Raw genomic sequence first — 21,356 nt, 5'->3', positions numbered from 1 at the left:
CGGCGTCTGGTCGTCTGGTACGCGTATCATCTGAATCGTCCGGCACGAGCTCTCGTCTATCTATTCCTCTATCTATTCTTATGACCGTTTTCTCCCTCCTTTACGATTTCCTAGACACGTACCTACAGTGAGTTTCTCAGTCTCGCTATACCTAGGCTGGCCCTTAATCGTAATACTAATAGCGCTAGCGCCAATTGTACTTTTACTGCTATCTCTTGAGCCGGACTGAACCGTCGAGGCGTGACAAATAGTCACCGTCGCGCTAAGGTGTGACCAAGGGTGCCGCGGCATTATTCTGAGCGTGACGTCCATCACAGCTCAACCTCGACGATGCCTCTTACTAGCCCGACTATCGGGCGTATCAAGCAGCTTGCTTGTCTGCTGAGAGACCCTCCTGATTCTCCCGGAAATCCCCCTCGGAGCGAGACTCGAAGTCGACTCAAGCAAGCCCTGCGCGCGATGCCCCTGGAAAGCCTGGATACAAATCCTTTCGCTGCCGACACCTCGGCTTCGCGAGGCAGATCACCAATTACCTTGCCGCCGGCGCCTGTTCGAGTTCTGGCCGAGCTCGGAGAGCTTACCTGGATACCCAAAGATGAGGAACCCCTCTTGCGAGACACTATCGTCCATTGCATTCGCCCTCGATCTGGCTTCATCATCGACTGGATGGAGCTTCTCGTGCCACAGAATGGGCATCTAGCAAATGTTCCGGTCGATCTTTACTTTCTCTGTACGGACGTGCTTGCTCTCCTACATGGCCTGGAGCTCGATCTCGCATTGGACATCACGCAGGCCGCGCGCCTCCATATCTTGGTGTTCAAAATGTGGCTCGATCCTCCATCGCCAGAGGTGTTTCGATCACTGGAAACGCACGAGCTGTATCACGACCGTGTTGCGGCAAGCCTCGTATTCATGATGGACAAGGTGATGGTACGGCTTGACCAACCACCGTCGCCCAAATCGAGAGCGAGGGATGGGATCGTCGAAGCCCTACTCGTCTTTTGCGGACACCGCCCGCGCCGCTTGTATCGACGCATAGTTCGAAGCATCACCAAAATCCTCATGACGCCCATTGACCCCACTCAATGCGCCGAGCGCTACATCTACTTCCTCCGCCTCTGCGTCGGTAACTACATTGTTATCCAAAATCATTCCCGAAATGTCGTCAGGGGCCTTGTAGAAATCATCCGCATCATCGGTCGGCGGTTCGGGGGCAGGGGGCACGGCGCAGCGTGCGAGGCGTGCGGGGTCCTCTATCAGATCTGGTTCGCTGAAAAGGACAACGGAAGTCGGGCGCTCTGCTGGGCACTTCGCGCGGGTGTCCTGCCCCTCATCTTATCCCTACGTCGACAGGGCACAGACGAGAGCCTGTCAAATGCGCTCAACTTCATCGCAGAGCGCTCGATCAGCGTACCCGTCGCGCGCGCGCTGAGAGTGGGTGGATACGGGATGTCATTCCGCGAGGCAGGCGTCGCGGAGCCGCTGGCGACCATCTATACCGAGTGCATGGTCGACCGACCGTCGTTGCAGCAGGACCAGATGGGCCGAAAATGCAGCTACGAGCAGGTACCGTGGTCTTTTCTTGCACAACAATTTGAGGCTGACCGCTATTTAGTGTCCTGCGGGACGTTCAGCCTTCCATGCTCGGGTGTATCGCTGCACGTGCTTTCAAAATTACTGCTCCGCCGCGTGCCAACAAGCGGACTGGCCAGAGCACAAGAAGGTCAAACACGGACCCAAGCTGCCACCGTCGGATCCTCAGGAAATGGTACTAGAAGGTACGCTCAAATGCAGTTTTGTCACGACGTCGGTCTAATTCACCTGCTACTAGGGGAACTCACGTCCTCTGACGCCCACTTCACCATGCTGTGCGCCGACGTCTACGTCTGTACCCATATAGCGCAAGTCGTGGATGAGGCATTAGCGCTTCCTCTGCGGGAGAATACATCCCTCCAGCCGCTCTATATCATCAAGCTTGATTACACGACAGTACCTATGCAATGCTGTGTATGCGTTGATGATGGAGAGGAGGACGATACAGAGCCGATGGTCATTGTTCGGGCTCGGGTCAACTCTTCGGTGGGGAGATGGCATATGGCGACCGTGGACGCACATATGGCGCCGCTGTCGGCCCTATACAGCATGGCCCGCGCTCTGATATAGTATCTGCTATGTAGTATCCACCGGGGCTTCGGGTCTACGCTTAGTTTCGTAACACTCGCATTCGTGTACTGAGAATCTCGAATTTTTGCTCAGCCGGAAGGTACCGTGAATTCAGAACTACATACAATGCCTCATGGCTCGGTCAGTACGCCCGGACAGACAAATCTGATAGCGCGAGGCGAAGGACACAAACCACAAGCTCCGTGATGACAGGATCCATCGCCCTCAGCCTCGCCTTAACAAGCACCTCGTCCGGCCGCATCATTCTCTGCACCAACTCAGGCGCGTAGGACGACAGGGCGCGGACTTTGTACGTGGGCGCAGGTAGCGTCGCAAGGTTGACCTCGACGATGCAGGTGAGCGCCTGCGGATTGTCTTCCATACTCTTCTTGATACGGGCAAGGATCTCGTCGCGGGAGCGCTCAATGTGGTCCAACGTGAGCTTGCTCACGAAGAAGGCTTCAAGCGGGTTTTTGAAGGGCAGCCCTGCAGGTCTCTCGCGTCAGACATACAATGTCGCGAGCGCTTATGTGAATCGGGAGACTTACCGGGATCCAGCTGTCGATGGGCTCGGTCTACACATATCTTCTTATGCACCTTACGATGCGCGCGCTGACATTCTCTCGAGCAGTAGAATGCGTCGAAGCACACGCAGCGGCGCGTCTTCACAGCTTTCTCCCCACTGGCGGAACCGCACTGCAAATGTAATCAGCCTCTCACAGCGTAATAAACCACTGAAGAACATTACGTCTGGATAAGAGCAGACACCGTAGTGCAGACTGCGCGCAATCTTCACACGCCTCTGCAGCTCTTTGTCCAAGTTGACAGAGTACGCCTCGTTGTTACCCCACGCCGGCCCGGCGAATGCAGGAGGGCCGCCGTTGGCTCCAAGCGCGCGGACCACAGGCAGGTAGACCGACCTGAAAGCGACCTTGTTCATCGCGTAGGTCAACTCTCCAGCCGCGGTTTTGCCGTTCGCGATGATGAGAGGTAGAATACTGTCGCGGATGGCCCATGCCATCGAGCGGCTGTTCTTGTCTAGGTGCCAGATGAACCCGACAAAGTTGCAGATGTTGCACTTCTGCTTCTCTGTGCGCGTTCTCAGAGCCTGCTGAACGATACTGCGCATCAGGTCTCGCGGGTAGTGCGCCAGGGGGATTTCGTCGACGAAGGTGGTCAGAAGCAATATGTGGAGCTCGATGATACGGTCGACCCAGTCGTCTGCGTCTTCCAGATCGAAGCAGACCTGTAAGAGGTTGATGGCGCACTTGTATAGGTCTACAACGCGGGATTTGACTGCTGCCATGACCTGCGCCTTCAGAACGGGACCGATAGTCGCTATATCCGAGCGTTCAGACTGCATGTACAGCAGGCCGTGCATCGCGTCCATGATGTAGTCGAGGTCGAGGAAGAAGCGATCATGGTAGAAGAACCATGTGCCAACAGCCAGATATTCCGGTGCGCGAAGCCAAACTTCGACGACGTATCGGAAGATGCGCGGTGTCTGGAGTATGAGGTCCTTCATCCGAGCCGCAATTTTTCCCGTGAATATGGCGGCGTAGAGTGGCAACGTCTCATTGAAATAATCGAGCGTTTCGGGATCCGAAGGATAGGTGAGGGGTAAGTACTCGTTGCCCGGATGCAGGAAGTCAAGCCACTGCATAACGAAAGGCCATATGCGATGCATGAGCTGGTCGGTGATATCGAGTAACTCCGGTGCTGTGTTGAGGGCCACCAAAAGGCGTCTGACAGTACCGAGTTCGTCTCGAGCGGCATAGATATAGCCGGATGGGCGACCATGCGCTGACAATGCTTGTAGAATGAACGGGTCGCCAGTGATCTCGAGGAGGCCGCCATATTTCTGGAGAAGAGCGCTTTTGATTTGCGAGATGGTCTGTGCTTTTCCCGAAGAATCGCCGTCTTCTGATTCTTTTTGAAGACGCTCAACGAGGCTCCGCAACTCGACCGCGTTTGTGGCCATAGAAGAGTAGGCTATCGAGAAGGAGGGCTCAGTGCAAAGACGAAGAGGTGAACGCCGTTCGGAGAGATGGTGGTTGGCGGTCAAGGTTCGTCGCTTTGCGTGCTTGCGCATAGGCCTGGCCACGTGCAACCGCAGAACTCATTATCCAAAGCATTCCTCAAGTGCTGCATGTCTTCTATTGATGAGTGTCAAACCCTGTCTGGATGAAGTTTGGATTGAGTTGAATATGGATGACATGCGCAGCTTTGTGGCCAATAAAATTGAGGACACTAAACAAGGCCTAATGGTCTAGTCGTATGATTCTTCCTTCGGGTTTAGCTGCCCGCGCCGCTTGGCGCGAAGATGGAAGAGGTCCTGGGTTCAATTCCCAGTTAGGCCCTTACCTTTTGCTTTTTCTCCTTCCCAAGTGTAGGTAGCGCCTTCGGTAAGTATAGTCCACCCAAATGTAGGATGAAGTTGGGGACGCAAAGTTACACCCAGCAGTCCCCCTTGCCCGTTGTCAGCATTCATCGGTGGTCGATCGCGATCAGCAACCCCGGGCGCAGATTCTGGTCTTGGCGGGCACAGCATAACGGCGCGGAGCCGCTGACATGCAACTACCATGCTCCCTTGCAACGCGCACCTTCGTCAAAACTTCGTCGTCGGGTATCATCTGGGCGAACACGCGCTCGTTGCGCCTCGCGTGTAGTGTAGACGTTTATCTCAGGGTGCGTCATCCACGATGCACAGGCTGTGCTCCGGTTCTCTTACTCTTCCACCATGTTTCCAAAAGGTACTTAAGCGCTGGCCTTGAGATCGAGCGGCAGCCAAGCCTTCCCCCCTCGCAACTCCGACGACGCTGATACGATGGTCTCAGCTTCTTGTTCGACGCGCAGATCAGCACCAGCGGCGGCTCTTGTTCTCGCCAGCCTGCTGAGCCTGCTCGCGCAGCCCGCGCTCGCGGCGCCCTCCGCGATAGACTCCCGCGCGTCCAAATCATCAGGATGCGGCAGCAAGTCCTCCTGGGACTTCAACGACAACAACCATCACATGCACCACACCACCGTCGCGGGGAACAAGCGCAAGTACCTCGTCCACCTCCCTGACGACTACGACGCCGATTCCTCGTCCCCGGTCGTGCTCTCGTTCCACGGCGTCGCCGGCAACTCCTTCGGCCAGGAAGGTGACTCGCAGTTATCGTACCACCGCCAGCGCCTCGCGGACAAGGGCATCATCGCCGTCTACCCGCAGGGCTTGGACGGCAAGGGCGGCGGAGCGTCGTGGGATGGTGCGCCGTACGCGGAGTCGGACGCTGATGACGTGAGTCTTCAGCGCGTGCGCACTCCTGTTCCGTCTGACATGGTGCGCAGATCGACTTCGTGCACGCGATCCTTGATGAGCTCTCCGATAACTTGTGCGTGGACACCAGTCGGATATACGCTTCCGGCTTCTCCAATGGCGGCGGCTTCGTGAGTTCACGCACGTATCTGTATGAAAAACCCGCGCTAACACCGCTCGCAGACGCACCTACTTGCCTGCACGCCCTCCATCAACAAGCGCGTCGCCGCCTTTGGCATGGCCTCTGGCGCGTACTACCCTGCATCGCATCCAGGCAGCAAGTGCGACCCCGGGCGCAAAGTCCCCGTCCTTCTTACCCATGGCGATGGCGATCCGACCGTCCACTTCCAGGGTGAAAACCCCAAGACGAAGACCAATCTTCACAACCTTCCCTTCATCAGCGACTTCGCGAAGGACTGGGCGGAACGCAACGGACATGAGCGTGACTCCTACGACTGCTCGCGGCTGAACGGGGACGACGATGTGCACCTGTGGACGTGGGGCAACGATGGAGACGCCGGCCAGGTGCGCCGCTACCGGGTACTCGGAATGACGCACATGTGGCCGTCGCGTCCGCACAACGCGCCGTTCAACCTGTCGGAGGAGGTACTGCTCCCGTTCTTTGGGCAGTACACCCTCTAAGGACTGTTTCATTCTTACGAGCGAGCCTCTTCATTCTCACGATCGACCCCATAACGATGACGAACTATATATCTATAGAGTAGAAGCCATAGACGAAGCACTAGAAGTAGAAGATGTAGCTGCTAGATCATGCATCCTCGGAGTGTTACTTACAGGCGCTGGACGTCCTTTACAGTATTTATATGAACCGATAGCATTAGTAGCTACTTCGCTGATCATGGAATGGCAAAATACACAGAGCTGGATACTCTGAACAGGCAGAAGAAGAACATGGCGCAAGCAAAAACCATCCGGCGAGCCGAACACGTGCTTTCCGCCGCGCACGTGGCGGCTGATGCCGATCTCGTTCGCCCGCCGCGCGTTTGCGCCTTGTCTTCAACCATCCAAGCAGACTTTCTATCACACGTTCTCCCTCATCATGGGCCGCAACTCGAACTCCAGAAAGCGCAAGTATAGCAAGAAAATGCAGAAGACAAAGAAGGCGTCCGGCAGGAACGAAGGCGCCGAGCACGCCGCGAGAAATAGTTGTGAAAGCGTTACGCCAGCATCTGTAGATCGCACAATAGAGGGATCCCCCACCAAGCAATATCAAGAGATTGAACAGGATTTTGCTGAGGTATGGAAGTCAATATGGAGGCAGGAAACGCTTTTTGACGCATTGACCACAGCAGACACAACCTGACACGCGTCTTGCCGTGGCCCCTCAATCACTACCTATGACTGCGACATACGGCGATCACGAATCGGCCACACCAATCAACATACTACCTGCTGAACTGCTCTCCGATATTTTCCTCGAGTTACGCGCGTCCATCGTCGCCGACGGAGAGCCCTTCCCCGATCCAATCCCCAAGCTAGACAAAACGATCACCCGTGTCTGCAAGACCTGGCGCAACATTGCCTACGGTACCCCCACTCTATGGACCAACCTAACGTCCCAGGATTCCAAGCTAATCGACTTGTATCTCGAACGCTACCTGCCCCTCGCCAGTGGCTGCCTCCTCGATCTGCTCACTCGCCGGTGCGCGGACATCCTTCTGATGTTTCTAGAGAAACTGCGTCCGTACGCGTCGCGATGGCGTGCCCTTCGCCTCTTCTCCCTCGGCAAAGAGTTCGGCCAAATCGAACCTCTGGCTACGCCGAACCTCGAGTATATCAACATCATGACGGCCGGATACGAGGAGGCCGATAGTCATATATCGCTCGAGTTCCTGAAGGACGCGTCTCGTCTTCGTCGCCTGCGCTTGCATGCGACGACCTCGCCCCCATACTTGTCGCTCGTGCTCCCACCAACGTCGCGCCTCACGACGCTCGAGCTGCAGATTACCTGCCTCGACATCGCGTGCATTCTTCCAACCCTCCAGCAGTGCCGCGAGACGCTGGAAGAGCTGGAAGTGACCATCTACCGCCCTCGTCGCAGGCGCTCCCCAGGACAGCCTATCGAGTTTCTGAACCTGAAGCGCATCTCATTCCGATATAGGCCATGCGATGTCCTGCGCTACATCGCCGCGCCAAACCTGGAAGAGATCTCATTCGACTGCGATCCCGAGGAAGCCAACCCGGCGCTGTTCGAGTTCCTCGTGCGCGTTCCATCCGCCGCCGCGCATCTCCGGCGCCTCGAGGTGCAGAATCAAAGCGCGGAGTCGGTTGAGGACCTCATGCAGTGCTTGGAGATTACGAGCAACGTCGAGGAGCTTAGGCTAGGTCCCATCGGAGCGGAAGCTGTCGGCGAAGTCCTCTGGGGGCTTACGTGCCGCGACGGTGTGGCGCCGCTGTTGCCCAAGCTGATTTACATCCAATTCAGCGAGTATCAAGCAAGGGAAACGACAATGTACAACGGCTTCAAGAAGTCGAGGGCGGTGAGGAGGGTTGTGTGCGGGGTGGAGGTGGAGGCGCTGCGCCATGCCTGAAGCTGCGTCGCTATGCTTATCATAGTCGCTCTTTGTACAGGGGCACTCCTCCGCCTTTAGAATTGACGTCCCACCTCATCGCTTCTACCTAGATAGGTATCTGTTTGGAACATTGTGCCCTGGCTATCTACCAGGCGTCGAGCGCGCTGCCTTTTGCGTACTCAAGGCCTTCCCAATTGGGTAGATACCAAGCTACGCGAACTCGGGCTACAGAAAATGTCCTTCCAGTACAACACGTCCGAAATTAGCATGCATAACAATCGCGCAGTGTCAGACAGCATCCTCAAGACAACGCGTACCTACACGACTCGTCCGATAGACTCGATGTGGTCAGTGAGGAAGGCCCTGTTGTAACATACACGCAAGATATTAGCCGCCTTATTTGATGAAGACTCGGAAGGCGCTGGCGCGCGGAGAGACAGGTATGCAGATAATTTGCTACGCCATTGGAGCCAGATTCGAACATGGGAAGCTCACGTGATAACCACGCGACCGGTCCACGCATCACTGATCGTCCCGAACGATCGTCCCGAAGACGGCCTTGGTCCGACCTTGTTTCCGACCGCCATCATCATCTCAAGACAGCATGCGAAGGTCTGCAAGGATTTCTGCTAAGTCTCGCGGCAAGCGAGCGAATGCGACTGCCCACGGTACTTCGGAACCTCTGAATGCGACCGCGCGAACCAGTGGCGACGACGAGGCTAAGCGGCTGACGCGCAAGCAACGCCGGAGACAAGAGGAACCTGACAGTCACGAAACACAGGAGAGAAATCCTCTGCAGACCGGGGACGCGATTGCGAAGGTATGTTGCTCGTCTCTGCAAATTGAAGTGAATAGTGAACAGATCCTGTAGCCGTCACAGCCCACGAAGTCTCCTGCGACCGGGCGCCTGTGTCAGCAGCCTGCTAGAACGTCTGAAACCGCTCGACTTTCTTCAAGGCCCGCCGACGTCTGCTCTATCATCCCAATCAACCGCCTTCCCGACGAGATCCTCTCCGAGATCTTTTTGTGGCTGCTCTGCATCATTCTCAGCGGTCCTTACGCTCATAACCCGTCACCCATGCTGGATCGTACTATCACAAGTGTCTGCAAGACCTGGCGGCGCGTTGCGTACGCGACTCCTCGACTCTGGGTCTATATCAACGTCAGTTGGCGTGGACAGCCGCACAAGTATCTGCAGCGATATCTTCCACTCTCTGGTTCTTGCCCACTTCAGATTAGCTCCTCAGTACACGCCGAACCGCTCCCCCACTTCATGTCAATGATTCGGGATTACAGCTCACAGTGGGAAACTCTGAGACTATGGGGATACGGCAGGAACTTCGATGAGGTAGACGCTGTTGCGACACCGCTGCTGAAGTTCCTCTGGATTGTGCAGATGGCGTCGAATAATGGAGACAATCGATGCTCTCTCCGCTGGCTGGCCGATGCGCCGCGGTTGACGCGGCTGCGCATCCATGCACAGACTATAGGGCCCAAATTCACCCTCACACTCCCACCGACGGCTCCCCTGACATCCCTACATCTGGACTTCACCATTCTCTCCATATCGACCATACTCGCACCTCTTCGCCAATGCCGCATGGCTTTGGAGGATCTCAGGTTGACCATCTGCGACCTGCAGCCGGATGAAGTGCCGCCGGCGGACGTCCCCATTGTCTTTCCCGCCCTCAGAGCCCTTTATCTATACAGGAAAACGTGCAGATTTCTGAAGCTTATCACAACACCCATACTCGAAACGTTACTCCTTCAAGGACCCGGCGATCACGCACCCGCGACTCTCCTGGCCTACCTGACTCGGGTCCCATCGGTGGCAACGCATCTGCGCAAAATGTACTTCAGAAGTTGCTTTACGTCTCCCAGCGTCTACGCAACCCTGCTGCAATGCTTCGAGCGCCTTGAACAAGTCGAGGTTCTCCGATTCCAATCATATTCGCCTGGCGACTGCAGGATGATATCACTTCTCCAAAGTCATGACCAGGGACGTCCGGCCCTCCTTCCCAAACTCAAGCTAGCGATCTTTGGTAGCAGCATCGCGAGGTCGGAGCAGTTCGATGACCTCCGAAGGCATGGGATGGTATGTGGGACGCGCGTAGAGGAGATCCGCGCTGTAGAGGATGGATTGGGTGAACTAGGTGCGCGTTGTATCCATGAACCCATCGGTCCAAGCTGACAACAATCCGAACAGACGACCTTGAGATGCGTTACCGAAGGGGCGCCAGTCAAGCTCGATGACCAAGAATTGCATGCGGGGACACTAGCGCAAAGCACTCATAGGCGACATCTATATCCTGACTTCTTGCAATTGTTTATCGTCGAGATTGTAATGAGCTCCAAGTTGCCCCACGGTCCGATTAAGTACAGCAATCCTAGACGTAACAGCGACATACAACGACACTTCCTACATGCCGTTCCTCACAAAAGCGACATGGATACGACAGCATCGCTCGTCGGAGAACATCTTCCGCTGAGGGACCCGTGGCGCGCGGAAACGCAGGACGAGAGCTCAGCCGCCGGCAAGGAGCCCTGTGTGGTATATGCGGTCACCGCCTATATGCAGGACTTCGTGAACCATAGGGTCTAATCTCCAGCGCGCGTGGGCCGCTGCAGCAGGGTGACGCGCTGCGTTAGGATAGAGGCTTGCTGCATTAGTATGGACGACGTGCGCATCTTCTAAGACGCTGATTCCAACGAGGGCATCGTCTAAGTCTTCTTCTTCTTCGGTGGCGGTTGGGACTGCGCGGACGTGCCAGACAATCTAGTCGAGGCCGAGGTTGCAGGCTGCGTTCGGGTGGCACTCTTCGACGACGAGGTACGCGGGGTGCTCGCGGAGGGCTGCGTCTTGCTCGACGTGGACGCGCGCTTCCCGACGCTTGTCGTGGTCTTCCCTCCAGCGCTAGTCGAAGACTTCTTTCCGTCACTGGTTGAAGCTTTCGTCCCCGGTTCCTTCGACGCCTTCTTCCCCGGGAGCGGCTTGACTACTCGCTGTGTCGAGCTGGACGAAGCTGTCGCGCCATCGGCAGCGGTATCCATCGCGTCCTCTGCGCACCCTCCACCTCCATCATCGGCCATGGTCTCGTCCGCACCGATAGTCTTGTCCGCACTCGTGGTATCGTCGCCGTCCATAGTTTCGTCTGCGCCTGGGGCGCCTTCTGCGTCCATGGCATCGTCGGCTCCCATGGACATGTCGACTTCTTTGGCCTGCCTTGCTTCCGCCCGCGCTCGCTTCTTTGCGCGCGTTTTGGCAGACTTTGTAAGGTTTCGAGGGAGGGGCTGTTGGTAGCTGTGTTGGAGTGGAGTGGCGTGGCGTTTATGCGAGGGGAATGGGCGTAGTGGGACAGGTGCAAGGGAGTAGGCAGTAGTGCAGCCGTTGGTAACGTTGGGAGGAGGAGATGATGATCAGCATGAACCTACAAAGGAAAGCTAGAGTAACACACCTGCCAGCTTGGCCGGTCAAAGGCTCAATGCTGAGAGTGATCGACATCCAAGGGAGCTGGCGTTGCACGATGCTACGTGCATGAGTTCTTTCTACTTTCGCGGGTACAAAGAATCAGGCTCACTGCTTCGATCCGCTTAAAGCGTCAAGGATAGCCTCAGGGCGGCTGACTTCCTTCTCCTTGCCTTTGCCCTTGTCCGATAACTGCGCGCCGTCGGTGTAGCCGATGAAGTTGTATTGATGCAAGCCGCTCAGTCTTGTGCTCTTCTTCTTGTCTAGCTCGGTGAGATACTCCCGCTTGACGATCTCGGCGACAGAGATAAGGCGAGACATCGCGACAGTCGAGTCGACGCGTAGTATGAGCGGTTCAGAGGGCGCGTCCTGCAGTCGTTCAAGCGCGTACGCGACATAATATCGGATTTTTCCAGAAGATGTCACTCTGACCGTTCCAGGCGTCTTGTTCGACTTTGCCGATGTCGAAGTCGATGCCGTCGCGTCTGCCGCCATCGTCGACGCGGAGGACAAGGTCGTGGTGAATATGTGGCGTCGCGTCGCACGCCATCAGCCGCGCCGATCAGCGATCACATTTTCGGATTTCGCACCTCTCAAGTTCCCCCACCCTGCACATCATGAAGACGACGACAGAAAAGACGCGCGCGGCGCGACTCGGCGTCCCCGCGCAGCGCTCGCAGGGTAGCCGCAAGGGCAAGCGTGCATGGCGCAAGCACATCGACATCGACGACGTCGAGGAGCGTCTCGAGGAGCGCCGTGAGGAAGAGCGCGTGCTGGGTACCGCGGTGCACGAGCAACCAGATGCGGGCCTGTTCACCATCGATACGACGGGGGACGAGAATGTGCGGCGGGCCATTCCAAAGGCGAAGCGCCAGCTGACGAGCTTGGCGATCTTGAACGAGCGCTCGGCGGTGCCCGCTGTGGTGGGCATGAAGCGCAAACCAGCATCGGTCTCGAAGGCGGAGAAGGAGCGGTTACTACGCACGGCGGGACGGACGAAGCGTGGGCCGCTGGGCTCGCACGTTGATGGGTCCGAGATGGGAAAGGGAAGCGCGCTGATGGAGCTCAGCGAGGCGGTGAAGGAGAGCGGGAAGTACGACGTGTGGGGGAACAGCTTGGTGGATGCAGACATGACGGAGGAGGAGGAGCTGCCCGAGACCATCAAGCCGAAGCCGGTGAAGGTGCGTCGCCAGCTCATGCTTTCTGGACGTATACTGACCGAGGTGCAGGCCCCCAAGCTCTCTACCCCTCGAGAGATCATTAATGTCCCCGCCGTTGAAGCCCCCCACGCCGGCGCATCTTACAATCCCCCATTAGAAGCCCATCAAGACCTCCTGCTCGAAGCTTACAAGGTTGAACAGCAGCGGATTGCAGAGGAAGAGAAGTACGTTTGGACAACTGTTTATCATCCTTCATCTTCCCCGCTACTCTCGGGTGATCGCCGTAATCTAACCCCTTGCTCAGATTCACCGACATCAAAGCCCGCCTGCAAGCCGCGCGCGAAAACGCGCCTGCATATGATCCCACTGGCCGCCCCGGCATGCTCGTCCCGCCCATCGTCGACGACGAGGAAGAGGAGGCCGAGAACCAGGACAGCATCCCTCGCCCTGCCCCGTCTAGGAAAACGAAGCAGCAGCGTGCAAGACAGGCGAAGGCGAAGGCAGAGGTGCGCTCCCGATAACTTGTTCTGTTACAATCCGGTAGCTGACGAACGATATCTCTATAGGCGCAAGCCCTCGCAGAACGCGCACATAGAAAACGGCTGCTGGCTTCAGTGACTGGTGCTCGTGCCCTCCGCCGAAGACAAGCATGGGAGGCACGCCAGCGGAAGGAGAAGATAGAGGAGGTGAGCATCCCTTCCCCGTTTATCATACAGCCCCTTCTGCGCCGGGACTTTCCCATCTCCGCCCGTATTTACCTTCCGTACCACCCCTTCTTGCATGAACGATAACTAACCACATCTTTCTCAGCGCCGTCGTGCCCTCGCCGCCCGCCTTCGCCTACAAGGTCTGCGCGGCCAGAAGCTCGGAAAGCACAAGGTGCCGGTACCTGTACCCGATGTGCAGCTGGGTGAGGACCTGAGTGGTAGTCTTCGGGCGATGAAGGTGAGGTTTGGTCTGCCATGCGACTTGTTCGAACTCGTTGGGCGTCATGTCCTTGCGTTGGAGCGTTGAACTTGCATCGAGCTCGCACACCCGTTCATGACATTGCTGTTACATGACACTGACCTCGCCCCTACAGCCCGAAGGCAACCTCTTCCGCGACCGCTTCGTGAGCCTACAAAATCGGGCGCTGGTCGAGCCGCGCGTGCGGGTGATGTGCGTGTCTCCTTCGGCATATCTGCTCTTTTGTTCACCTTGTTTCGTACAACTCGCTCACTCGCCTTTCCTTCCTTCAGGCCCACGAAGCGCGTCTACAAGGACATCGCGTACGAGAAACACGCTTGGAAGCGGTTCGACCGGGAAGATTGAGATGTCGGTGTTCTATTCGGACGTCGACGAGTGTTCTTTGTTTTCGAGCGATGTCAAGATTCTAGAGGTACGAGAGCATGGTGTACGTTCTCTAAGCATGTGAACATGTCCTATAGTGTGCTTATATTGATAGTGTCCTGAAATCCTTCGACAAATCATTGTTCATTCATAATAACAACCTCAAGTTCGCGAAAGCGATCTGTGATCACAGGTACGCGAAAGGAGTCATGTCCCGTATCACTTGGCCTTCCGACAGTTAGCAAGCCAGCTGCTGACATCGCGCTTTGGCGACTCCGTGTCCGAGTCATAATCATCCACGAACTTCTCGCGCGCGGGAAGCTCAACGATGCCTCTACCACCTTCATTGTACGGCACCACACGCACCGCACTCACCGGCGTCCCGAAGGCGACTGTAGGCTCCATGCGCGTGTTGAGGAAGCCCTTGTCGACGAAGACTGGCTCCCACACCTCACTGAAATCGACCGCGAGCAGTTTGAGCTTGGGCACATAGATAGGCTTGCCAGCCTCGTATGGGTACCGGAGGCGCCCCAGCGCACGCCACGCTCCCTCGCCGATGCGGAGCTCCTCGAGGTTTGGCGTCAGCTGGAGGCAGCGTTCGATGTGCTCGTCTGCTCTGCCGACCATTGGGACCTTCTCGATGTGCAGGCTCTTGAGCATGCAGGGCCCGACGGGAGGCTCTATACGCTGGACGCGGTTGAGGTACCCGAGCAATATCTCGCCCACGTTACAGTTGCCCTGCTGCGCCTCGAATGAGAGAGACTCCAGCGCGGGCGCAGCGATGAAGCCGAGGAGACTGTGCGCGTTCCACTGGAGCACGAGATGCTGGAGGGCGGGGAGCACGAGGGGCGCGATAACTTGATTGGCGCCAGCACTGGCTTGTGGAGTTCTGCAGACCAGGAGCCTGAGCTCCCTGAGCGTCGCGCGACACTGCCTTAGAGGCGGGAGGAGCGCAGCGAAGGAGACAGACTCGATCTCCAGATGTAGAACCTCGATGCGCGCGGTCGGCGGAAGCGTCAATTCGCAGTCCGGGGCCGCGCTGTGGACGACGAGGTCGAGTGTCTTCAGGCGCGGTGCGTCCTGGAGGAACGCGAGCGAGACCTTGGTGGGATAATACGGATGGGGGCCCAAGTCGCTCATTGTGAGTAGCGCGGTTTCGAGTAGGGGTGTCGTGATGGGCCTCACCCCCCGGATGCCCACGAGGCGCAGCTCCTGCAGGCGCGGCGCAAGCTGCTGCAGTACCGCCTCGTGAGGGTGCTGCAGACGCAGATGCAGGGGCCGTCCATTTGAAAGAGGCAGGTAGTGATCCAGGTACGCTTCGATTCTGTTGTCGACGTACCAATCACGACGTCCGGGTGGCTTAATGTGCGTCCACAATTGGGGCATCCCGTGCGCGATATGACGCCACTCTGCGCACACAAAAGATACGGCCTTGACGAACGTCGGGATGGGGTTGGGGACGTCGGAACCCATGAGCGCAGTAAAAAGCCACAGGAATATTTCCGAGATGAGCTCGGTTGGCAAGCTCTGGATGGGTGATGTGGAAACTGTCTCATGGTCCACGGAAGACTGACTGCTACGGCTCGAAGCGCTTGTTGAGACCTCGCGCGACGCACAACGACGCTGAACCTGCGAAGCACCGACATTAAATGACGTTTGCCGACTAGCAGTCAACAGCGCACCTCAGCATCTCCGGTTGCCACATTAGTACGCCTCACTTTGGCGGGACGTCCTCCACTCTTCTTCATGGGGGCGCCATAGCTATTGTTCCCCTTCGTGGATGCCTTCGTCCTGCCGCGAGAGCGAGTTTCCAAAGACGCGGAACCCTTCTCGTTCTTCGCCGCCGCCACATGTTCTGCAATCCTCTGCGACCTGCGCATGTTGTGATATGGGTTTGGTGGTGGTCGTGGTAGGAGGTCAAGATGAGTTAAGCGCTTGGGCCCCTGCAGTCAGACTATAAATATGTAACAAGCGCGCAGACCAAGCACGTGTCATTATTGTTCGGAGCCGAAAGTCAACATTTGTATGCATTGGCCTTCGCCAAAAACCGCCATAAATATGGTTCCTAGCGAAAAAGATATGTCGTATATCTTTTCATACTTTACTTGTGCACCAGCTTGATGGATATGACGGGATGGAGCACAATGGACCATAGCGCAATCTCCGAGGGAAAGGAAAATTGTTACGGTGTAACGTTGACTAAGCGTAAGAAGCTTGTGTTTGTTGTTCAAAGGACTTCGTGCCGCCTAGTCATCTTCGCGCTAATATCAGACTATGCTTCGAAAAAAGGCCAGTAATGCTCACCTATCTGCATCGCTGCTACCTCCGTCCCACAAATCACTCGGGCAATGGCCCTGGAGCGTACAAAAGCCCTGAATTCGTCCGACTGCGAGCGCCGAGGTAGGTTTACCGACTTCAGCCTTGGTAGCAGGGGGGCTCGTCCTCGCAGCACTCGAGGTCCCCAAAAAGCTTCCCGACGTCATCGGCTCGCGAGGCAGTCACGACGCGCAGCTCTTCGATGTTGCTCATGAGCTCGAAGCATTGCAGAAGTGTCTCCGTTTCCGCATCGTTGTCGCGATATCGCAAGTCCAGGCGGCGAAGGTGGATAGCCGCCGAGGGGCTGCGGACGAGGAAGGCGAGGAGGTTTGAGGAAATGAGGGCTGCCGGTAATTCGAACACTAATTCCTCGAGGTGTCGAGCCTTGATGTATCTGAGAAAGTCGATAGAATTGCGACGCAGCACGAGGGACTTGAGCGCACGTAGAGAGACGGGCTTTCTATATACCTCGTCGGGACCGATCACCGTACTGTATGGGTCAGAGATAGCCAAGTCCAGCTCCCGTAGCGTCTTGCGACACTGACGTAGTGGTGGGATGATGCAAGAGAGCCTAAGCATTGCTATGTCCAGTTTGAGGGATACGATGGGAGACGCAAGCGGCAGCGTCAGTGTGAAGAGATGTGACTCGTTGGACGCAATGACCGCCAGTCGACTGAGTTTCGATGCATCCTTGAGGAAGGCAAGGCTCAAAGTTTGGTCAGAAGGCGTGCAGCCGGAAAGCCTGATATTCACGCCTTCGAGCTGCGGTGTGGAGATGGGCGGGAGAGACTCGGCAAAGTCGCTGCCACGGCCGTGTAAGTCTATCGTGTTCCAACGCGACGAGTAAGCACTCATTGGGCCGAGTTGTGGTATCGAGCCATTCGCGAGCTGGATATGAAGAGGTAATCCACGAGAGAGCACCAGATAGTGCTGAAGGTAGGCGTCGAGCCGTCCGGGCCTAAAAGGGAGCTTGAGGTGCGTCCAAAGCCGTGGTGTCCTGTAGGCCACTTGACGCCAGGTACGACATACACGGGCGATCGAGGCTGCGATCATTGCCACAGGGTTGTCGAGAAATGGGTCTTCTGCTAGCGAGGAAGCGAGGAATCCTTCGAAAATCTCCGAGAGCAGCTCGTTCGGGAGGCGATGTACCGGAGTGGTTTGAGCTACCAGTATAAAGGACTCTGTACCTCGCGACGAGCTATTCTCTGGAAAGAACGGCGGGCCCTCGAAATCGTGGGACTTCTCATCCTACACGCGGTGTAAGCCACACCGAAGACGCCAGCTAGAATGCCACGTACCGCGTACGACTTGCTCATCTCGTAGGATTCATTATTGACGGCGATGTCATCTCCAACGCCTCCTCGGGGTATGACCACTGTGTTTTCCTCGCGTCTTTCGCCCGCTTTCTGCTTGACGACGTTGTCACGACGTTCGGTTGAGTTTGCCACTGGGTTGCGAGCACTTTGGGGATCACTGGCGGCGTTATCGGCGCTTTCATGCATCGCCATTGCCCAGATTGATGAGTCTTCGACTCTGGGGGGGGGAGGTGATGGTGGTAAGAAGTCAAGCTGCCGCCAGATCACGATCGGTGATGCGCGGGACGCGTGGTCGACACGTGAGTCATCGGTGCCGAGGAGGCGCATGTTGAAGTTTTTCTCCGAGCTCTCTTGTTCTAACCTGAAGGGAGACGCTCTGAGGATAGTATGTCACGTACACATGCCACAATCTATCTGTGATTTGGAGAGATACCGGGTTAAGGTCATGCAATAGTGCAGCCAGCCGCAAGACAGCCCGCGGTATATTCACACCGAGTTATGCATTAAACAAATGCCGTACAAACAGCATTCGCAGATATCCCTTCTCCCTAACCACCATACCGTCAAGTGCCACGCAGCGCAGCCATCTCCACTCCGCAGACAACCTTCCGAGACGCCCTCGACTTCGCGAACTCCTTGTAAGAGAACCCTTCCTTGGTTGAATTTCGGTAAAAATCGAGAGACTTGAGTCTGGGAAGAAGCGGCGGGTGATTATCACGACACGTGAGCGCGTCGAGGAGCTTGATGAGGGCCTGCGCTCTCTACCAGCACTAGCTCCTCAAGGTTTGTTGTGAGCAACAGGCATTGAATGAGGAAGAAAACCGAGAAGGCGCTTGGGATTCCGATGCCAAGGCGGCGGAGGTGTGCCGCGGCGTGCCGATCCCGATGATGGAAGCTTTGGAGAGCGATGCTGGCCTGCCTGGCCTCGCAATACAAGCACATCTCCTCCACGTTGGGCGCCGACAGCCACTCTAGGACCTCACAGGGCACATAGCGAAGAGTGATACGCTTCAGCGCGGGGAGATGTACAAGTGTTGGCGGAAATGAGGGCCCATTATGGGGATAGTGGACGACCAGCTCGAGCTCCTCCAGCGTCTCGCTGCACTGCCAAAGGATAGGAAGGATGTCCGGGATATCGAGGTTCGTGATGTCCAGCTCGGGGGCCGACGCGCTGTGGAAGGGAGCTCGAGCACGAAATCGGGAAGGCTGGTTGAAGCGCGGACATGCAGGCGGCGGAGGCGGGGCGTGTACTGAAAGGCGTTCAGCGAGATCATTCCATCTGGTCCCGCTGTCTCGATATATAGATACTCGAGATTTGGCGTGGCCAGGGGTTCAATTGAGCGCAACTCCCGACCGTCAGCGAAGAGGCGCGCAGCGCGCCATTGATTCGCATACGGACGGAGCTTTTCGATGAAGGCGAGGAGAGGATATGCGAGGGGAAAGGGGAGACAATCTCGATGGGTTAGTCCTTGGCGAGGGGGAGATGGCGCTCGAGATGGGAGCCCATTGCTGCCTCGGAGGTTGGTGCGGAGTAAGTGGTCCAAAGGGACGGTGTGTCATCGGCAACGCGACGTCAAGCCTTGCAGACCCGGGTTACCGTCTTGTCTAATCTCGACGTTCGGTCGGGGAAAGGCTCGCCAGCGACAATGGACGCGCGCAGCTGTCGAAAAACTTCCGCCAGCAATTCGACGGGGAGACAATGTATCGGCGATTTTATTCCCCTTATGTCACCCCCCGGAGCCGCGGGCGACATTTCTGTCGGCGGGGAGCTTTGCGAGGTGCGTTGCGGGTCCGATTCGACGAGCTTTGCCTGTCTCTGCTGCACGCTTCGCGAGGGCCACTTTGCAAGGTCGCCACAGACTCGCAGGGTGGGATTATCGTTGATAGCAGTAATGGGTCCATTCCCGAGAGAATTCGTGGTAATTTCTTGAGACTGCCGCATATCGACGTTGGAGTAATGGCGTTCGAGAGCAAGGTCGAGACAACTTGAAGAGTGACAAGACTGCGCGAGGCGTGATCGGGAAAAGCCCCGCCGTGGCCGTCACGTGAAATTCCATGTCCAAGTTGGCAAGTTCAAGTTCGGCAACAAAGCAAAAACAGAGACACAGTAAAGAGTATGGTAAACTATACAATCACTTTGTTTGGAACAACTACACCCAGTGGGCCGTTCCTCAATGTAGTGTTACATCCGCTCTGCGCAGTTCCGCCACTTCTACCCCGCATACAATCCTCTGGGACGCCCTCGACTTCGCGAAGTCCTCGTAGAGTTGCGGTAGCTCTGTTGAAACGTTGGTTCCGTAGGCGGTGAACATGATCGCGGAGAGCTTGGGCAGCGACGGCGGTGCGTCCTCGGAACAAATGAGATTGTTGAGGATCGCGATGATAGCCTTGAACTCTACGTCGCCGAGATCGAGCTCCTCGAGGCGCGTCATGAGGGGCAAGCACTGCAAGAGTGGTTCCACCGCCTGAAAGTCTTGGAAGTAGCAGGACTTGAGGCGGCGAAGGCACGACGCTGCAGACGGCACGCGCTGAAGAAATCTGTGCAAGGCCCGATTGGCTTCGCTGGGGACACAGTCAAAGGTTACTCCCTCGATGATTGGCGCGGTGATGTATGCCGATAGGATCTCACATGGCTTTCCTTCGAGTACGAGGCGCCTGAGCGCAGGTAGATGGACAGGTCCTACCGAGGGCCATCGTGTATTGCCATGCGCGTGGGCGGTAATGTCGAGCTCTATCAGCGTTTGGTTACACTGCTGCAAAATCGGTAGGATGCGCGTCGTGCTGAGGAACAAGACTTTCAGCTGGAGTGTCGCAAGCCGTGACGTGATCGGTAGTGCGAGCGTGAAGTTAGAAAGAGAGCGAGCGTCGAAGTGTAGGTGATGAAGTCGTGACGCATCCTCGAGAAATTCAAGCGACACATGGTTGTACGTCGAATTGCTGCCGAACGCCACGACATGAACGTATTCGAGGCTCGGCGTCGACAGAGGTAGAATCTGGCCAAGCTCCCGACCATGTGGAAGGAGGCGTACAGCCCGCCATTGCGACGCGTGCGGGCGCAGCTTGTCCAGAAGCTCTATCAGAGAATCTCCACGTAGCTGGGAGACAATGTCGAGGAGGCAACCCCTGGAAAGCGGCAGATATCGCTCGAGGTAGGAGTCGACTAACTCGAGATCATTTGCAGTGAGCGTAGCCCAGAGGGACGGTGTGCCGTACGCCACGCGACGCCATGCCCGGCAAACACGGGTAATCGATGCGTCTATCTTTGACGTAGGGTTAGGGAATGGTCCCTCCTTGGCAACGATCCGTGCGCGAAGCTGCAGGAAGATCTCTGCGAGAAGTTCGAACGGGAGACGATGTATCGGCGAGATTGGTACATGTTCAACACCCTCAAAATCCCCAAGCGCTGACGTCACTTCCTCGGCCTCCTCCTTTGTTTTCCGGGTCCGCTGACCGTCACGCGCTGTCTGTGCCCGCTGCTGCCGCCTCTGCGCGGGTCGCTTGGTCGCGTTGTCCGTTGCTGGCTGGTCCTGACCAGAAGGGCTGGAGTTGAGGGTACTACGTTTGTTTTTGGCGGCAGTTCTCGTAGATCTGCGCATGCTGCCTTTGGGACGATGACCGTAGGTGGTGAAGGTGGTTTGCGACGATTTCGATCAACATCCCGCAACGTGTCGTGCATGCCAGTCACGTGCGACATCCACGTGGGGCAAGTTCAACTTCACCGAAGCAACGCTGTACATACTCAGGGATTTAACGGAGACTAAATGGAAGTATCGG

General features: G+C 56.7%; 12 protein-coding genes and 1 non-coding gene across 13 annotated transcripts; 8 read left to right on the top strand and 5 right to left on the bottom strand.

Annotated features, from left to right (window-relative positions):
- The first annotated feature begins 305 nt into the window (after nucleotides 1–305).
- On the top strand, nucleotides 306–2,428 carry SCHCODRAFT_02749139 (uncharacterized protein). Its single transcript, XM_003031066.3, has 3 exons — nucleotides 306–1,566; nucleotides 1,616–1,778; nucleotides 1,832–2,428. The coding sequence occupies exons 1-3, from the start codon at nucleotides 331–333 to the stop codon at nucleotides 2,161–2,163; spliced, it is 1,731 nt and encodes a 576-aa protein (XP_003031112.1). The 5' UTR covers nucleotides 306–330; the 3' UTR covers nucleotides 2,164–2,428.
- SCHCODRAFT_02505212 (uncharacterized protein) lies at nucleotides 2,306–3,826 on the bottom strand (the record flags this gene model as incomplete). The annotated part of the gene is made up of 3 exons (XM_003031473.1): nucleotides 2,306–2,649; nucleotides 2,712–2,859; nucleotides 2,912–3,826. The coding sequence occupies 3 exons, from the start codon at nucleotides 3,824–3,826 to the stop codon at nucleotides 2,306–2,308; spliced, it is 1,407 nt and encodes a 468-aa protein (XP_003031519.1).
- A 595-nt stretch (nucleotides 3,827–4,421) lies between these two features.
- Nucleotides 4,422–4,523, top strand: SCHCODRAFT_t145. The gene has a single exon. It is a non-coding gene; the product is annotated as a tRNA-Pro (tRNA).
- A 6-nt stretch (nucleotides 4,524–4,529) lies between these two features.
- SCHCODRAFT_02627867 (carbohydrate esterase family 1 protein) lies at nucleotides 4,530–6,364 on the top strand. Its single transcript, XM_003031067.2, has 5 exons — nucleotides 4,530–4,568; nucleotides 4,625–4,851; nucleotides 4,917–5,443; nucleotides 5,494–5,592; nucleotides 5,645–6,364. Exons 3-5 carry the CDS (start codon nucleotides 4,991–4,993, stop codon nucleotides 6,101–6,103), a joined length of 1,011 nt encoding a protein of 336 aa, XP_003031113.1. The 5' UTR covers nucleotides 4,530–4,568; nucleotides 4,625–4,851; nucleotides 4,917–4,990; the 3' UTR covers nucleotides 6,104–6,364.
- Nucleotides 6,365–6,495: 131 nt separating this feature from the next.
- Nucleotides 6,496–8,264, top strand: SCHCODRAFT_02749136 (uncharacterized protein). Its single transcript, XM_050347226.1, has 2 exons — nucleotides 6,496–6,719; nucleotides 6,772–8,264. The coding sequence occupies exons 1-2, from the start codon at nucleotides 6,522–6,524 to the stop codon at nucleotides 8,011–8,013; spliced, it is 1,440 nt and encodes a 479-aa protein (XP_050199474.1). The 5' UTR covers nucleotides 6,496–6,521; the 3' UTR covers nucleotides 8,014–8,264.
- A 335-nt stretch (nucleotides 8,265–8,599) lies between these two features.
- SCHCODRAFT_02506657 (uncharacterized protein) lies at nucleotides 8,600–10,248 on the top strand (the record flags this gene model as incomplete). Its single annotated transcript, XM_003031069.2, has 3 exons — nucleotides 8,600–8,815; nucleotides 8,867–10,148; nucleotides 10,202–10,248. 3 exons carry the CDS (start codon nucleotides 8,600–8,602, stop codon nucleotides 10,246–10,248), a joined length of 1,545 nt encoding a protein of 514 aa, XP_003031115.1.
- Nucleotides 10,249–10,272: 24 nt separating this feature from the next.
- Nucleotides 10,273–11,973, bottom strand: SCHCODRAFT_02627862 (uncharacterized protein). The gene is made up of 3 exons (XM_050345433.1): nucleotides 11,574–11,973; nucleotides 11,451–11,522; nucleotides 10,273–11,296 (listed from the first exon to the last, which is right to left on the bottom strand). The coding sequence occupies exons 1-3, from the start codon at nucleotides 11,954–11,956 to the stop codon at nucleotides 10,717–10,719; spliced, it is 1,035 nt and encodes a 344-aa protein (XP_050199473.1). The 5' UTR covers nucleotides 11,957–11,973; the 3' UTR covers nucleotides 10,273–10,716.
- SCHCODRAFT_02505791 (uncharacterized protein) lies at nucleotides 10,340–10,597 on the top strand (the record flags this gene model as incomplete). The annotated part of the gene is made up of 1 exon (XM_003031070.2): nucleotides 10,340–10,597. The coding sequence occupies one exon, from the start codon at nucleotides 10,340–10,342 to the stop codon at nucleotides 10,595–10,597; it is 258 nt and encodes an 85-aa protein (XP_003031116.1).
- Nucleotides 11,974–12,078: 105 nt separating the features above from the next.
- Nucleotides 12,079–13,635, top strand: SCHCODRAFT_02505487 (P60-like protein; the record flags this gene model as incomplete). The annotated part of the gene is made up of 5 exons (XM_003031071.2): nucleotides 12,079–12,642; nucleotides 12,691–12,845; nucleotides 12,926–13,127; nucleotides 13,188–13,307; nucleotides 13,432–13,635. 5 exons carry the CDS (start codon nucleotides 12,079–12,081, stop codon nucleotides 13,633–13,635), a joined length of 1,245 nt encoding a protein of 414 aa, XP_003031117.2.
- SCHCODRAFT_02308173 (uncharacterized protein) lies at nucleotides 13,432–14,111 on the top strand. The gene has a single exon (XM_050342328.1). It carries the CDS (start codon nucleotides 13,679–13,681, stop codon nucleotides 14,033–14,035), a length of 357 nt encoding a protein of 118 aa, XP_050199472.1. The 5' UTR covers nucleotides 13,432–13,678; the 3' UTR covers nucleotides 14,036–14,111.
- Nucleotides 14,089–15,830, bottom strand: SCHCODRAFT_02580163 (uncharacterized protein; the record flags this gene model as incomplete). Its single annotated transcript, XM_003031474.3, has 2 exons — nucleotides 14,089–15,579; nucleotides 15,633–15,830. The coding sequence occupies 2 exons, from the start codon at nucleotides 15,828–15,830 to the stop codon at nucleotides 14,170–14,172; spliced, it is 1,608 nt and encodes a 535-aa protein (XP_003031520.1). The 3' UTR covers nucleotides 14,089–14,169.
- A 535-nt stretch (nucleotides 15,831–16,365) lies between these two features.
- SCHCODRAFT_02580161 (uncharacterized protein) lies at nucleotides 16,366–17,909 on the bottom strand (the record flags this gene model as incomplete). The annotated part of the gene is made up of 2 exons (XM_003031475.2): nucleotides 16,366–17,514; nucleotides 17,565–17,909. The coding sequence occupies 2 exons, from the start codon at nucleotides 17,907–17,909 to the stop codon at nucleotides 16,366–16,368; spliced, it is 1,494 nt and encodes a 497-aa protein (XP_003031521.1).
- A 1,780-nt stretch (nucleotides 17,910–19,689) lies between these two features.
- Nucleotides 19,690–21,201, bottom strand: SCHCODRAFT_02627855 (uncharacterized protein). Its single transcript, XM_003031476.3, has one exon. It carries the CDS (start codon nucleotides 21,176–21,178, stop codon nucleotides 19,754–19,756), a length of 1,425 nt encoding a protein of 474 aa, XP_003031522.1. The 5' UTR covers nucleotides 21,179–21,201; the 3' UTR covers nucleotides 19,690–19,753.
- Nucleotides 21,202–21,356: the final 155 nt, after the last annotated feature.

Source organism: Schizophyllum commune (assembly GCF_000143185.2).
Source record: "Schizophyllum commune H4-8 unplaced genomic scaffold SCHCOscaffold_7, whole genome shotgun sequence".
Lineage (NCBI taxonomy): Eukaryota > Fungi > Basidiomycota > Agaricomycetes > Agaricales > Schizophyllaceae > Schizophyllum > Schizophyllum commune.
The sequence above is the reverse complement of the archived record's forward strand: the minus strand, read 5'-3'. Positions and strand labels throughout refer to the sequence as shown.